Source organism: Ischnura elegans, chromosome 9 (assembly GCF_921293095.1).
Source record: "Ischnura elegans chromosome 9, ioIscEleg1.1, whole genome shotgun sequence".
In the NCBI taxonomy this organism is placed as follows: Eukaryota; Metazoa; Arthropoda; class Insecta; order Odonata; family Coenagrionidae; genus Ischnura; species Ischnura elegans.
In genome coordinates this window covers 103019140-103036907 of record NC_060254.1, presented here as the reverse complement: position 1 = coordinate 103036907, position 17768 = coordinate 103019140, and the positions used below count along the sequence as shown (strand labels likewise).

The 17768-nt window shown below is 37.8% G+C and overlaps 1 protein-coding gene across 2 annotated transcripts in view; it reads left to right on the top strand.

Annotated features, from left to right (window-relative positions):
• Positions 1-17356, top strand: part of LOC124165430 (prostaglandin E2 receptor EP4 subtype) — a 79952-nt gene extending 62596 nt beyond the window's left edge. Inside the window, exons 2-5 of one of the 2 annotated variants that reach the window (XM_046542839.1) lie at positions 9-192; positions 8600-8958; positions 14420-14636; positions 16237-17356. In XM_046542839.1, the coding sequence (XP_046398795.1) occupies positions 9-192; positions 8600-8958; positions 14420-14636; positions 16237-16331 (855 nt within the window). In that variant the 3' untranslated portion in view covers positions 16332-17356. Of the gene's footprint in view, positions 1-8; positions 193-8599; positions 8959-14419 lie in introns of both variants that reach the window. The other variant, XM_046542838.1, reaches the window with a different exon arrangement.
• The last annotated feature ends 412 nt before the right edge of the window (positions 17357-17768 follow it).

Below are 17768 nucleotides of genomic sequence, written 5' to 3'. Positions count from 1 at the left end.
TTCGGCAGCACGTGACCTATAACATCATCAAGCGGTCCATCTTCTCGTTGTGGGCTGCGGTGCTGGTGTTGGTGTTCATGCCCTTCCTTGGATTCGGCGTGTACTTCCAACCCCTGACTCGCACTTGCGTCCGCTACAAAATGGCGACACTACCGAAAGACATCGCATATGCTTACGTCTTCTTCACCTTTGGTAAGACATATCCCTTTATTATGGAAAAATTGAAAAAAAATGTTTCGGATTAGAATGTAAGTGACAGTAGTTAGATAGTAAAGTTATGTACGTTAGCGGTAGTTATGGTGATAGCCCCCATCTAAGTGTAGCAATATATACTTTAATTTTTAGTATTAAAAAGAAGTTATATATTCCGAAGTCTTTGAAAATACGAAGAGAATTAATTTACAATTGATCTTATATCATGAGGTGTTGAAACTTTGATGTAATCTTCTGTGGTGATGTATGAATATAGATTAAGGTACATTCATAAGCTTGAATTCAAATCATATTGCATACGATTTTGACAAAATTGCCTTGAAATCAGTCTTTGTTTCTCTGCAGTGTGTGTTTTTCATCACCAAGGTTGAACCCTCTGAACACTATTGAGATAGTAAAACCGAAACGGAGCATATATGTATTTATTTTCATCACGCTCCCAGTAGGAGGGGTGAAAAGTCGCGTTGGGTGAAAATGATTATGACCCAGCATTTCCCGAAACGGACATACGCAATAGGGTGGTTTCCTATTATTTTTTTATTGCTTACATCGAAAGATTATTACTCCCGGAGTACGCATTTCACGCTTTTAGATTTTTAAATGACGATATCTATTTTTCGCGATCAAATGAAAAGTGAAAAATTTCAAGCGCGCGAAAACGCGACGCGTAAGTAGGAATGAAGGGAAAAAGTCCGTGCGACGCATTTCTGGTTCCCCCTCCCGCCTGGTAGGTGACCTTGATCGAGGCTCTGAGCGCTGATACAATTCAGGTTGCTAGCAGGTAGCAGAGTACCCTGCTAGCAGGTAGCGCTTGTCTTAATGATGGATTATTAATACCGTATCAAACGAAGGAAACTTTCCGACCTTAGGCAGTTTTAATAGGTGATTATTAAGAGATGTTTCCCTGAGCTCTGTGCCTCATGCATGCATTGGTAATCTCAGACGATGTTAGACTCCAATCTACTCGTACATAAACTAGGTCCCTGTGGCGTCACGTGGAGTGGCATCGCATGGGCGCCAATCTGGACTTTTTCAAATGAGGATAAAATTGACCATAGCCATTCGTCTGAACTGGGATTTATAAAGCCAAATAACTTGTATATAATGAATACACTAATGGTGGGTAACGAATCGTAATCAATGCCTTTCGTTTTCTTTGATGAAGGAAACTACCCTATTGAAAAAAGAAGCTAAGAGTCAATCCAAGAAAAAAATACCCATTATTTTTTATTTGGTTTTGTTTCCATTCCATCAGCCCTCGGACACAAGGACTTCGTGTGATAACTTTTTCTGTGGGTTTTGGATAGAGGGGGGTTGCATTTCGCGGGGGTTCATATGGAGGGGGTAAATCTTCCGAATATCCCGAACGTTTCGGGGGATTTGAGCTTCCTGGCGATGGTCTCCTAGTTACGGTCTATTCTGAGAATGCCTACCACTCCTCTTATCAAATAGAATGAGATTTTTTCCTGCTGCTAATACTTCCGCTTTTAATCTCACTTAATATCTTCATAACCGAGCAATAGAAGCACTTCAGGCCTTAAAATCATCATAAAATCAGACACTATGAAATTTCAGAGTCCCTCTGTCATCCACTTTATTCTCTCAGGGAAGTGTAATATGTAGCTAAATGAATCAAATCGTTTCTATATTTCCGATTTTATTTTTGAGGTGAAAACCTCTTTAGCGGCGTTAAGCACTTTTGTGGGATGGGGAAAAAGCATTGAATTCGCGTGAGCGTCACCGACCCGACACCGCGATCGCTACAGCGAGATATACATATGTATAGTGTGTATAGTGTATACAATGGTATAGGTTGCGTCACCGCTATACTTTTACATACTGAATACTGGCATCTGTCTGCTTCTAGTTCTATACTGTACATATGTACTTTTTCTATACAGTGCGTATTGTTTTGTAGACTGCTAATAGAGATTAATATATACACTTTGTTAATATATAGTTAATAAATACTGCTAAAGTCTTTTTGTTTTAAAAATATTAAAATTGAAAATAAAAATCTATAGTGTATTAAATAGGTTCATTAAATATAAAGAGCTCGTGCATGAACGTGCAGAAGAGTGTACACGCTATAAAAATACAGGTCAGTATAATTTAAGGCAGTTTCTTTTATGTGCATAGTATTATAGTATATCATAGGTTTAAAGCATATTAAATAAAAGAAATAAAAGCATTTTATATTTTAATGTATAAATGATGATACTTTCTATTCATACACATCGTATTTTTAATATATATTTAATAATAAACAGTTTGCTGAAAAAAATAATTTCAATTTTTGTTGAAAAATGAGAATTACTGGAAAAATTAGTTCTGTGATAATATTAAATCTATATAAAAATAAATGGATAATTATTATTTCAGTTTTCACTTCTGTAGGCCAGTCCCACGACTGCCCCGTTTTTTTCTTTAACTATCGCTTTTTCTTCTTTTTGAGTTTTTCGCCTCGAAATGTTTCCTAAAAACAAATTAAAATGTCATAATTTTGTATCATCGAGACCATATTTTTCGATTGTGTGATTCTTTATGATGAAAATGGTTTTTTTTAGCCCTCATTATACCCGTTAAATATCATTTCCTCTTCGATTAGATGAAATCATTCGGGATCCCCCGAGATAATAGGCCAGCCGCTCATCCACTTGTCCTCCTTTTCTCTTCGTTTTCTTTTTTCACCTTACACTCACTGCATGAATATATATTTTATTCGATTTAATGCAGGTATTTTTTCTGTTCAATGCCTTATAAGGTGTAAGGAATATTCCCTAAGAAAGAGGCAAGTTATATACAGTACTTAAGTACATAGGCGGATCCAGGGGGGGGGCACGGGGGCACGTGCCCCCCCCAGACCCTCAAAAATATGCAAGATTTTTAATACGGTCCCATTATCATTGCATTCGTTTTGTATTGCGAGGTATCCTTGTGCCCCACCCAGAACAAAATCCTGGATACGGCCTTGCTTGTGCCCCTCCCAGAAAAAAATCCTGGATCCGCCCCTGCTTAAGTACATATTCTACTTAGCAGGCCCTAAAATGAAAATAACTGTGGCAGTCTATATCAGTGGCAAAGTGAGGGAGGGAGGGGGTTTGAGGGATAAAACCCCTCCACAGAGCCTAGAGAAATTTTTAAGTTTAATCCATTTTAATTAATTTGATTACTATTACTCATAGAATAGTATAAGGATTAATTAAATATCCCTCAGAAAGCTATAAAAGTTAACATTTTGAACCATTTATTGTAAAATTCTGCAATTTATTAATTTTGCACCTCCCGCTTACCTTGGCGGGTATTCCATACCCTGAAACACCCCCGGTATTAGTTGCACCTAAACCCCCCCTACCCTTAATTCCTAGCTGTGCCCCTGGTCTATATAAATTGGTAAGCCTGCTAATATCACCCTAATCTGTGACTTATCATAAAAATTTCTGGCATGATGTCTATAAGAAAATTCACTAACTCTTGATTTACTTCGTGGTGTTCCATTATATGTTTTCCTGGATATCAGACAATTACTTATACCACTTATTTTTTATCAGAGCACGACCTGGGTTTCGATCAATTAACATCATCTTCAGGCACAAAATAATTTGCGCCTGAAGATGATGATAATTGATTGCAACCCGGGTTGCACTCTGATAAAAAATAAGTGGTATAAGTAATTGTCTGATATCCAGGAAAACTTATGACGTCAATAGCTGTGATGGGAAATAATGCCTTCAATGGGGCATGTCAGCAATCATTAACTGGTTTTCTGCACACTGGCAGCTTCCAAACATCAATAATGTCTCCACTTTCTCCTGTCTTAGGCCTCCATCTTGGTTTTCCTCTTCCCTTTGTTTATCTTCTCTGTGTCTCCCATCTTCATCATTCTTCTTCCTCTTCTCTTTTCTCCTTTCCACTGTTCCCTCAGCTGCTGTATTTAAAATCCCTTTCCCTCTCAAAATAATTACCTAATAGTAGCGGGCGTAACTTGGTAGAAATCCATAATCGCAGGAATAGAAGGATCAACAACCTTGCTATTTCCACATAGTAATTTATTGACACCGACCATGGTTTCGTTACAGAGTAACATTATCAATGTGAAAAATTCAGGTAAAAGGACAGTATATATAGCAGAAGGTTAGGTAGGGAAATTTCCGGGAGCCGTTGGTTAGGGGGAGGTAAGGGTTGGGGTTGGAGCTGGGTTTGGCGTCACTGTGGGTGGGGTGGGTGGATGAGTAAGGGGGAAAGTGGAGGAGGGGGAGCGAGAAGGGTAAAGGTGGTCGTTAACCAGGTATGAGTCCCGGTGGCTCAAAATTTCTAGTTCTTCCAGGGCGTCTATTATCCGTCCTTTCTTCTCAAAGTTCAGAATAGTGGGGATGAAGTCACTAATGTGCCCCATGTCAATAAGGTTCTTTGCAAATTGTGAGTGATCTTTCCCCTGTCTATGACACATCTGGTGCTTGGCCGCTCGGATGGAAAAACTCCTCCCTGTTTGGCCGATGTAAATCGCGTCACAGTCGGCGCAATTGAGGCGATATACTCTGTCCGCTCCGTTCTTCCAGGATATCCCTGTCCTTTGGTCACCCCAGCATGCTCCTTAATGTGCTGTGCTTATGAAAGGCCGGCCTTATTTTTTCTTTGGGAAGTAGTCTTTGCACTCTCAATGACAAATTCCCAAGGAAGGGAATCTGGCAACATTTAGGAGACCCCTCTGGGGAATTACCTATGCGTTTTATATATTAGACGTCTTGCCATCTGAGTTCCTTTTCGCCGTAAAATGGTGCCCACTAATTATTTTTGTCTGTCTATTTACCTGCTGTCTATATGTATTTATACTGCCAATTTACCTGCATTTTTCACCTTGATTACTCTGTAATGAAACCATGGTCGGTGTCAGTAAATTACTATGTGGAAATAGCAAAGTTGTTGATCCTTCTATTCCTGCCCTCTCAAAATATTCAAAATAGGCCCAAGCTCAATTCCCCTCTCTCATTTGTATGGTTCTCGATACAAAGTGCTCTTTCCTCCCCAACTCTTTCCTGCACCTCTTCATTCCTCACTTTTTAATCCTCCTGCATGACAATCTTTAGCCTCCTCCGCACCCACGTCTCAAAAGCGTTGATCCTATCCTGATGTCTTATTCCCAAGGTCCACGTTTTGCATCCACACAATACAAAACTCCACACATGGCATTTCACCATCCTCTTCCTCAGTTCTAAGTTCATGCTGCTAGGTAAGACCTTTCTGTTCTTATCACAAGATTCCTTTCTCATAGCTGTTCTTGACTTCAGCTCTTTCTCACTCATCCAGTCTTCATTTAGCATGCTTCCTGGATATCTATACCTTCTTACTTGCCCTATCTTTTCCCCAATCACCATAACATTCATGTTACCGGCATCAGTAGCGTAACTATGGGGGTTAGGAGGGGATGTATCCCCCCCCCCCCACCAAAGCCTCAGAGAAATCAAAAAAGAATTTAAATCTTTTCTGGATTTGATGCATAATAACTGCATATGTTTAATGTTAAATTTTAGGTGCCAAAATGATGTAAAATGCATTTTCAGGCATGTTAATTTTCAAAATGTTTCCTGAACTCCCAGTTTCCTGGGGGGGTTAGCCCCCACTAAGCCCCTTAATTCCCCCCTAAGCTCCCTCGTCCCCCCCAAAGCCCGCTCATCCCCCTCCAAGACATATTCCTAGTTAGGCCACTGACTAGCATTTATCCCTCTTGTTACTTTCATTTTTTTCAACATTTAATTTCATTCTGTAGTATTCCATTCCTTCCTCTAAACTTTTTATCATTATCATGGGGCGTACAGTCAAAGCAAAATTGAGTGCATTGTAAGGCTATTTCACGCATAGCTCATAATTTTGCAGGCTAGAACTGCATTAATATCTCATAATGGTGTGCAATGGTGAACGAAATTAGAACAGATCCAGGCAGATAGTTTGCAAAACTGTTGTGAATATTTGTCAACACACATGGATGGAGCTCGAAAAATTCTTAATTCATCCATTCAAAGCCACGGAAACCTGCATATGAAAACTATTAAAAAGTCATGTAATCGCTCAAATATGGGTGTATAATTTTGGTAAAGAGGTTTTAATGCCAATTTTTTTGCCAAAGTTAAAGGTAAGGTGATTGATATCACCTTTGCTTTCATTGACTGGAAAGAATGGCTATTTTATTGTTTTTTGCATTGAAATTTTGGAAAGGTTAAAATTCTTGCAGATGATTATGATTACTCAATTTGAAGAAATTTGCATCTGCTGGGTCAAAACAGATTGACTAGCTTTGCCTAGTTTATTTACTGAAGCTAGATAAATGTGTAAAGACTATGTGGCTAGGAGGCAAGGCTGTAGTAAGGGGGTGGAGTGCTTGTGGGGGTTTGAAGCCTGTGTACTGTTTGAGAGATGTGGTGGTAAGTGTAGATATCCTGTCCAAGTAAGCATCCAAAAATAAACCCCCTTTACAAAGCATCTCCCCAATTTTTATCTGAGCACAGCTCTGTTAGGAAGAGCCAGTAAAGGTGGAGTTATCATATTTGATGTCATTGCAATAGGCATTTCCACTGTGTTAAATGTTAAGTCTGGTGATTGAATAGTACAATGGAATAGCTCTTAAGCTCTTGGAATGACCTATTTCTTATGGGCCTCATGAATACTTTGGGCCAGTGACGTCATGGCAAAATTAGCTGTGCCATAACGCAAATTCCTTAACATTTTTTAGAAGTAATATATTGCTCTGTGTGTTCTTTTTATCACAAGTTATAATATACATTTTTATGCTAATTTTTTGTTTTGGTTACAAATGTATCTATTGGAAATTTTGTGGCAACAAAATTTATAAAAATGTTATTTGACTGTTGTGTTTTTTGTTAACCAGTGCCGGAACGGCGTTGACCATGACAACACTGCTCTGGGGGCCAACATTGTTGAGTGCACAACTCTTTAAAAAAAGGCCACCCTTTATTGTTAATGGTGAATAGGAGAAGGTATAGATTACAATTTTGCTGAAAGAGAGTGTGCAGGTTTGAGAATGTGCCTCGAATGGGAAAAAGCAGCAAATGTAAACATGAAAGTTGGGTACTCGTTTCTTAGAAGTTTTCCTAGTTTTCCATGCTTCGTCTGAAAGGGCCTGCACGCCACCATTTCCAATGCATAATGATGCGCGTTGACATTACTTAATTTTACTGCCATTGTGTTGGGACGAATTCATATACAGGGGTCTGCCAGTGAAACTGGACGATTGTAGGTGGCAAGTGGGAGGGGAAGGCTGAAGATGCATCACCAATTGATGTCTGCCATTTCAGGTGCCTTGGATCATTGGACTGGAGGGCATGGCGACTTAGCGTGCAAAGCGTTTTATCAAAATGGTGGAAGCTTTGTGCAAATGTGAAAAGTTTTCTGTCCTTTTATAATTCCGCATAACTGGTCTGTTCTGAAGGTTTTTCAAACCGATCCACCCAGTGGTGTCATGGTGTGGGAACGCGCCAAAATGCCATTCTGGCACTTGTTAACAAAGGGCATTATGGTCAAATGACATTTTTATCAATTTTGTTGCCACAAAATTTCTATTAGATACATCTGTAACCAAGACCATAATTTTGTAACAAAATGTGAATAATAACTTGTAATAAAAGAACACACTGAGTAATATTTCACTTCTAAAAAAAGTAAAGGAAAAAGTGTTCGGGCACTGCTAATTTTACCATGATGACACTGGATCCACCCAGAACCATCCAAGCTCTCAAATAAAGACTTGCCGACGAGATAGCAGCAATACCTGTCATTATGCTGCGAGAGGTTATGCAAAATTTCCAGGCTATGCTGCAAGAATGTCTTAACTGCGATGGTGGACATTTAGTGGATGTAGTTTAAAGAAAATAATTTTTCTCGTTTTTATTCAAAATGGCTACTTTTGTACATTCAGTTAATTATGTAGTAAGGTTATACTAAAAAAGTTTTGTTTTCAACAACCAATTACTATTTTTAATCATCCTATTTCCTTGGCGGACCCTGTATATATGTGATTGAATTGAATATAGCCATTGTACTTTGCGACAAGGCACAATTTTAGTCATTTCATAAACCAAATCATTTTGCATGTACCGTATTTCTCCGAATATAGTCCCCCGCTGAATATAGTCCCCCCCCCTAATTTTGATGCTTGAGTTTCGGGAAAAAATTCAAAAATGGGTTTGAATATAGTCCCCCCCCTTTACTTTTACCACGGGCATTATTGGAAAAAAAGGGGGACTGTATTCAGACAAATACAGTGTATGAAATTTGAATGAAAAAGCTGTACATGTTTGGTATTGGATGGATGGATGTGAATCCATTTGACCTAGTAAACCCGGAGACTTACTATCCTCCACGTTACTTACAGGCACATTGCTATGCATATGTATTGTATGCTGTAACCTTGCTGTCATCCGAGTTCTTTGCCGAGTGGGCAAGAAAGGACGCAGCATGGTTCGTCGCATAAGCCGAAACTCCCTGAAGACATCCTCCTATTCCATGGGAGTGGCGAACAACAAAGCGCAGTCTCAAAAGGACCATTGCGAGGGAGTAGCGATCCACATGACACCGTCCTCACTTCCGAGCTCGGGATCATCTAACCATTCCCGCTTCAGCAATCACCACCTCTTGGTGAATCTTTCAACGGCCACTCATGAAGAACTTGCGTTCGCTCGCCTCATGGCTGTCCTCTGCATTGGCTTTGTGGTGTGCTGGATGCCGCAAATGGTAAGCGCAGTACCTTTTTATTTGTTAATAGATTTTGGATGCCGAGGTAAACTAAAAATTTGACTTTTCCCAAGCAGCATTTTGTGGTATCTTTTTGATATCACTGCGTATCTACTTTTTAGCACTTATTACCCAAAAAGGTAACACTGGTGTTGTGAAATATACTTCAGAAATGACATTTTTATAAAATTGATGGATTGAGGCTTAACTTTGTGAAAGGGATTCATTATGAAAATGAAGAAGCTTTGTGCTTTCACATGAATATTTATTCACACATTGTGGCATTTTATAGTGTACACCCCTCCCAAAATTTCTGGTACCCCTCCCCCAAAATTCCTCCGAATTCCTCAAAACTTCCTCCGAACTTATCCGCAGAACTTCTCCTGCTAAGGACTTTTCGCACTAAGGTTTTTCATGCAAAGGATTTTCGAGCAAAGGCCCTTTGACTCAAAGGCTCGGAGACTATAAGTCTCGGAACTCTTGTCTCCGAACTCTGCCCTCCGAAATCTGCCAACCGGATCAGCCATTTGCTTCGGTGCTGGCGGTGGATAGATTGCTCAGCTGAGATGGGTGATTTCTGCAAAATCATACAGCTTGTACTTAGTCTTTGGTAATGTTTCTTATGAGATCATTAGTTATCATCGTTATTTTCTGTAATAATTCTGATTTTGAATATTTCTACTTCTAATAGATATTAATTGAAAATGACTCGTAATTTTGTGACAATTGTTTCTTTGAGTGCTGATTATTCTTGTTTGTGAAGTCTTTCCCTCAACCAGCTAGTGACAGTAGAACGGAATTACCTTTGTCTGGGGCTTACGTTCAGATCTGGAAGATTTAAAGACGTAAAGCCACAACATTTACATGACCCTAGTTTCAATGTTAGACGTTGTGTAAATGTGTGAATAAATGAATGAATGTAAATGTATCGTGGACCTGATGATGTCGTCTAATGTTGAAACCATGGTCGTGTTAACGTGTGAATAAATATTCATGTGAAAGAACAAAGTTTCTTCTTTTTTATTGCCATAACTTTTTTATGGCAAAAATGATTTCACCAATTGTACTGTTCTGATATAAAATAAGCTGTGATACCACTTGGTGATGTGTACCCTTTAAATGCCAAAAAGAGGAAATCATTTTGCTATCAATTTCTGAAAACTGCGTTGATAGGGGTGTAAAATAATACTAACTGCTCAAAGTTAGGCCAGCTACGAATTAATTATTGATATTTTTCATCATAAGTGGAGATTTTAAATTTTGATGCACATTTTCATCATCTTTAGTGTTATTAAGTTTTAATAACTGGAGTGATATTAAAATGGTGTCCCTTTTGAATTATCTATAGAATGGAGACGTAAATGTGATGTTGGTGGTTAAAAGTGACATCTTTTGCACGATGAAAATGATATAAAATGCCGCTTGGGTTGTGCCCATTTTACCCTTGAATTTTATATTTTGCAGAAAAGGAATACCTATTTTGTATCTTGCAAAAAGATTCACTGATAATAGAATTGAGTGCAGAACTGTGTCATACCAATCTTTAGAATTTTGCCTGGCGATGATGCTGATTTTTACTATGGTTTTCATGCATCAATTTGCAAATTACTCTGTGCTGTGCAGAAGAATGCACTTGATGCCGAAAAAGGATTTTTTATTCAATTAATTATTTTGATTTAAAGGATCTTATTGGGAAGGTGTGAAATTGCGTCACTTTGTGGATATTATCTGTGATGACCCTGAGGTATCTTGGTTACTGGAGGGTTCATGTTGAGAAAATGGGTCTAAAAGTTTGGTTTAATGAGAATTTGATTTTTTTCTGGTCTAATAATTCCCTCCAGTAAATCCCATAAAGAGGAAATCATTTTGTCATCAACTCTGAAAACTGAGTTATAGGCTTCTAAAATAGTACATCAACTGATCAAATTTTGGCCAGCTACCATTACTTAACGGTGAGTAAAGGCTTACTTGCGAGGTGATGAAAGTCCTTTATTTTTCCTTTGCTCCCTAGCAATCATATAAGTAACCTGTTTGTCTTGATAACGGAATGATATGGAAAAATTATCATTTTAAATGTATGATTTTCAATTGATCAGCATGATTTCAGCTTTTTTCTCCATAAAAAATGTTGATTGATGACCAGTCAATATATCAGTCAGTTAGTGTATCAAATTGGCATTGCAACATATACCAAACCACTCACCAATTCACTTAATAGCCTTCATTTTACTCCTTGAAATATTTTAATAGTTTCGTCGGCTTATTTCACATTTTATTGGGCGGGTAGCCCATCAGGGTAAGTTTTTATTACCTTTTTTGCCAGCTCTTATATTGATCAAATTGAGTCTACATACATATATCCAAGTGTTTAAATATTTTTTTCCTTGACTTTTGGGTGCCTGTGGTCCAGGGAATTTTACCAGGGAATTTTACTATTTGGGGTAATGCTAGCTGCTGCCACAAAGTCTTCTCTATGCAGAAACGTGCAGTGAAAGCCATGGCCAGAGTTTCCATGCAATCACCTGGCTTACCTCTTTACATATAATGATCTGAAAATTCTAACATTCCCATCACTGTACATACTTAACTGTGCCTCTTTTGTTAAAAATAACCCTGAATACTTTCCAAAAAATAGTTCTCTTCACAATCACGCAACCAGAACCACCAATGACGTTCACCTCAAAGACTACCCTAGCACTTTCTGCCAAAAAGGACCCTTATTCTCCCTATCAAAAATATACAACAAACTACTGTATGATATCAAATGTCTTCCACCCATACCATTCAAGAATGCTTTGAAGAAATATTTAATGGAAAACAACTACTATAGCCTGAAGGATTTTATGTTGGGCTCTGAGTAATCTTTGCCCATCAGCCTCAAAAATTGAAACTTTTACTTTAAACTGTAAAAATTGAGAATATAATATCACTTCATTTATTTGTAACTATTACTTTTTATTTTGACGACTTCCAATGTCACCGGTACATATGTGATCTCTAGGAACAATAAAAAAAATTTTTAAATTATTATTATTATTACTATGAAAGTATATTCTATCATAAATCCATATTTTTGGTCTGCATTTGATTCTTATTCCAAAAAGGACACGGTAGGTGTCTGTAGGGTATTCATTGTCTATCGGCAGTGTCTGCAGCTGATGTCCATCCCTCGTCCACATTTGATGACAATGATTGTTCAAAGGGTGTCCTCCTATATGGCCTGCATTAATAAAATAATAGCCTGCAGACATTAAATAATTGTCCCTTGCAGACTATAAATGGACAAATTCAGGACAGAATTATGATCTGCTGGCGAATTTCATGAGTCTTCAAGAGCCTTCAAGAGTCTGCTGCAGAATCTAACTATTTTCCTATAGCCATCCAAGTAGGATAGGAAAGGCAGTAACACTGCCGCCAGAAACTATCTTCCGCATGGAATATAGAATGCTAAAATGATACACTTCAGAACTGATTTTCAATCACTGCAAGAATAGATTTTGATTATTCAACAGAAAAAAAAGAATGGCCAATTTTTTAAGCAATCTGAGTAAGGAGTGCCTATTTCCTCAATATCCTATTTCCCGATATAGGATAAATGTTGCAAGGATTTTCTCAAAGGTCAGCCAAGCCTCTCTTTCTCATTCACGAGCACCTATGTCTTGCAGCTATTCATCATTAATGCATATGAAAATGTGCACCAAGGCTCTCTTCTTTGTTTGTGCTTGCTCCGCATTCAGTTCTTCCGAATCTTCAAATTCAGGGTCAACAGTGTACAAGCATTTCTTCGACTTGTGACTCTTTGTAAACCAATAGCCCCCACACAGTCATCATGTTCATTCAACTTCAAGTAACTATCTTCTTCGCATGTTTTCTCTTCATCTGCCATTTTCTCACTCAACAGACTCTGATGCCTGTGAGGCAAATTTTTTCCGAGTGTTCTTAACTCTTTCTTTCAGCTAACACATAACACTCCTTTTCGGCTTGAGCTTTATAACCTGCTCCCATGACCTGTCAGATGCCTTGCATTGGAGCATTATTGTAGGCAATTAAATGCACAAATAATGGGAGTGAATAACTAAATGAACTACTGAGGTTACAAAATAAGGAGCGACTCAAAGTATAAAGAAAATAAACTGTGCAGTGTACTGCGATACCAACCTCACCATGCTTACCAACTCGTGGCTAATGGACAGCAGAAAAATCTTTCCCCAACAGATGCTACTGTTTGTGGAAAGCTTGGCAATGCTTACTCTAAAATTTGCACCAAAATGAACTAGTTGCCTTTTTTAGGTTATTTTTGTCCATTGTCCATTGTTAGGCACAGTTTGCAACATGTTTCCCACCCATCTTATGTTACTCAATGTAAGTTTTACATTGAGCAAGGTGTTCCTTTCAACTCTCTTTCAGAAATGCTACAATTTTTATGGCTTTTTTTAAATGTTTATTAAATGAAAAGTTTTCTTAACGGGAGAGCTGGTGATTCTGGCATTAAAGCTGTGGAGTACATCTTATCTCCATTGTCAATGGAGATATTCTGATTTATATTTTTTTGCATTATAATTGATAACAGTGGTTAGATGGTTTATTTATTAAATGTATGACCATTTATGTAATTGTTGTGTAGTTCCATGAAATAAATGAAAATTTGGATACCATATAGTGTAACAGCCAGATTTTTAACTACCCACGTGGCAACCACACTGTATTCCAGCCACAATGTTGGCTGTATTCTTCCATACAGAATGGCAAATTTGATTACAGCTGCATTTTAGTTTTCAGTACATGGATATGATTTCGCCTTTCACAGTCTGTAGTTTAGCTGGTATTCAGTGTTACAGTTACAGCTAGAATCCAGTTGAAATGTTGTGATGGGTGAAGCTGGGTGCATTTGATTTTGTATATCTTGGCTGGATGTATACATTTGATTTTCCTGATATTTTTGACTTGCACTCTGAATTTTACTACCTGAATTCCAGCAAGAATTCAGAAAGAATCAATCTTTCCTTGATATGAGAGGAGAGAGGCTGTTTAACACGTTGCGTATGGATGGCGAGAATTCTCGTTATTTAGGCGCGTCAATCTAAACAATTTTAAAGCGTACAATACGTATTCGTTAGTACATTTTCAGTTGTTGTTCGTTATTCATAATGAATTGATGCATCTTAACCTTTGATTGGGTAATTTTATATTCTACACATTAGCTTTTTAACCATGTTTAAACCAAAGGCATTACGCCCTAATAGGCCCATATTTCCAATCTTGGCATTCCTAGGAATTTAAATACTCCGGCACGCAACGTGTTAAGTACACATACATATAACCATCAATCATTTTTTTATGTTTACATGTGTATAATTATTTATTTAATTTATTTTATATTTATTATCTATTTAATTATTTATTTTATTATAATTATTATGGGTATTACATGGGTATGATTGTTTGGCTTCTTTACTTGCAGATCTCCATTCTGATATCTCAACTAGCTCCAACATCGAGGGGTGGTAAAATTTTCTCCAGGTTGGCTGATGTCCTGATGGCACTTCACTTCATGCTAGATCCATACATATACGTTCTTCTGAGGAGCCGGCGCCGTGAAACCTGCTCGCGAGCCATATTGAAGGTCCTGTGCAGGAAGTGGAGGTCTGAAGAGCGCCAACCTCCGTCCACACCCACTGGTGAGGGAACGGCATCACCATTGGTGCCAGTAGCTGCCCGTGATGGCATGCCTACTATTAAAAAATATGGACGGCCACCTCCAAAAACAAGAATATCCTCTTCGTCAATAGTACCTGTGGTTCAAGAGGTATCTTCTGAAGGGCTCGCCGAGTCAGAGGCCCTGAAAGCATCTGATGTAGTCTGAAATTCCTATCGGTTGCTGGAAACCTGGAATGGCAAATGTTTACCGCATAAGGAGCTAATGAATTCCTTAAGATAAGGTTTATTCATTGCCAAAGGGTATGCCGAGAGTTAAAACGATTGTTATGTTCCCCGTGTGAGAAGGGGTTTAACATCAGCGCAATTCATGAGATGATAAGGTTGATTGGTTCAACATTCCTTAATACTGCTTTGTGAGAAGTGGGGCTTATCGGAATATAGTTGATTTAAAGTTTGCTTGATATCAACTCAAGAGTATACAAGGTAAATGACCCCAAATAAATGGTGTTAGCTGATTTTTCCCACCGGATTAGTGGCCAGCATTGATACTATTGCTTTCCTTCCTCTGTGAGCTGAAGGGAAGTCAAACTCCTAGTCGTTGGCAATTCTGAAATTGTACACAAGTTAAATTTTTCTCTTTTGTTGAGATGAAAGCTAGGAGGGCATTTCTATCCATTCATATTTAGAAGAAGGAAAGCCCTTTTGGCTATGACTATATGTTTCACAATCTGATGTTTTTGGTGAATCATAGTGCATGAAACATCAGTGATGCTGCAATCTTTTCACTTTAACAATTATGCTGCACTGGTATATAGGTTATTGATATAAACCTGCTTACTTCTTGAGAGAGTGACTGTTCTTCACGAATTAAAAGTTATTTTGTTGAGGAAAATTATTCTTCTGCAGGAAATACCCATGTGAAGGTAAAATTGACATTCCAAAAAATTGTAAGTAATGGCTGATATAAAAATATATTGGGAGTTTACTCAGCCCTGGATATGGTTTGTAAAAGTTTTTACTTTACTGATCAAGACTGAACATCAGTATTCACCTAATGTATGCTCTGGAAGGTCTATTTAGGCATTATTTCACCGTTGCGGTTGTTGCCAAAGAGGGCCTGGTAATGTTTGCTGCTCCCACTAAAATAAAGTGGTTGATATATTTTATTCATGACTAGCTCTGCATGGTCAGATTCAAGGAAGCTGTCCCCTCCAGAGAGGCTAGGTATTTATCTTGGCTATGCCCTTCTAAGGCCGTAGCAAGCATATGGGATCAATGTGTCCAAATGCCCCTAAAATATTTGGGAGGTATAATTAAGTATACCCTCTGGAATGGAACCGCTTTGAAAAGTATTCCGTTCCAAATAAACCTCAAAATTTTTTTTAGTAAAGGCCTTGCATCTTGTGCACCACAGTGATTGTAGATTGCCATATGCTAAAAGAGGGAAACTATTGAATTCTTGAGACATATTTGTGATATGCTGTGCCACTGTGTTGGACTGTAAACAGTGGCATTGGTCACACATTTTGGGCATTATCAAATGTTGTGAGAAGGCTGTAGCCTATATCTTAATTTTCAATGGTCATCAATGGGCTAATGGTAATTCCTGTTTTTTTAAAGGGATTACTGACCTATGTGAAGGTGGACAGTCCCAGCCAATCGCCCTACAAGAAGTTAAGCCATTGAATAATTGTAAATACAGCAAAATTCCATGAATTAATGAGAAGCACTCCATTTTACCTTATGTTAAATATTCCAATGGAAAGACACTTGCTGAGCATCCTGACTTCAAGCTGTTTATCAACTCAACGAGAGTGGAAAATTGGTGACTTCTGCATAATTAAAAAATAGCTGCTACTTTCGTGTGTCTAGAATTATTGCTGGACTGTAAGAATTGCATGTTATGATGACCATATAAGGATATGATTCAGAAGATGTTTGTTATAACATATTGTGAAGAGAAATCATGAATTTTCATTTCACTGTTGAGCATCAAGGACATTTTCAAGAAAAGAAAATCAGGTTTTTCTAACAGGCTAACAACTTTTGCTTCCATATAATATGTAAAAATTATTGTCATCACGTTGGTTGATAATTTGCATTCCATGGTGTGTATATTTGTCAGTTAACAGTCAAGCAATACCTTGAACTCCTTCATGAAAGTCAGCTTCATTGAAGTTTTCCTTGACCTGGAGAAACAAATTTTTCTAGTCTATACATGTAGATACTCTTGGTCTTTCAGCTTATAGTAGGTGCATTTTTGTCATTCAGTGTTACCTAATTTGGAATACATAGTATGTGTAAAAAACGTGCATTAATGAATGGAGCAGATTTTTCTATTGTATCTGCATTATTACCATACATAGTAGTAATATGTACGACAGTCACTTTCCTCCAAATGAATATGTATATGTACTCTGTGATTATAATATCGTTTCAGTCTTATTTATTTACTCATGTATGACCACTACATATTTTAATAAATTAACGGTGCTTCTATGCTTCCTCATTCAGCAAACTGTGTACTTATGTGATCTCTGTCATGTTACTGTTGGCTAAGAAAAAAAAACTCCAATCAAGTTGTAAAAATACTCATTCACTCAGCACTAACTTATGAATGTAAATAAATATATTTTTAATGAAAACATTTTATCTTTGTGCAATGCAAATCTTGATGTTAAGTTACAACTGTGTATAATCAATGTCTATTCATGTTGAATAAAGTGTTGTCTTTGGAAAATAGTTTCAATTTAATAATAAGTTCTGCCATGCAGGGAAAAGGCCGAATTACATTGACACACCGGTGTCTGTAAGATCACCAAATTAATCAATGTTCGGCCCTGAATAACATTGGATGGATGACTATTTGTACCTTATGCCTTTCCTGCCAGTGCCTACAAAAGGAGAATGTTTTTCAAGCTGCCAGTATGTAGCATGTGAATATTTTAATCCTCTCTCCGCAGAGCTCTTTTATGGGGAGAGTTGCTCAGAAATTCCCGTCCCTCCCATTTGAGACACAATGCGCAACAGGGTACCCAGCCGTTACCCTGGCTTTTGGACTCAACCCTTTCTCAGCACAAATCCCCTGTCCACTTGTTGCATTAGCAGTGTTTTTTTTAAATAAATATTGTTTATGATTTTTAATAATTTAC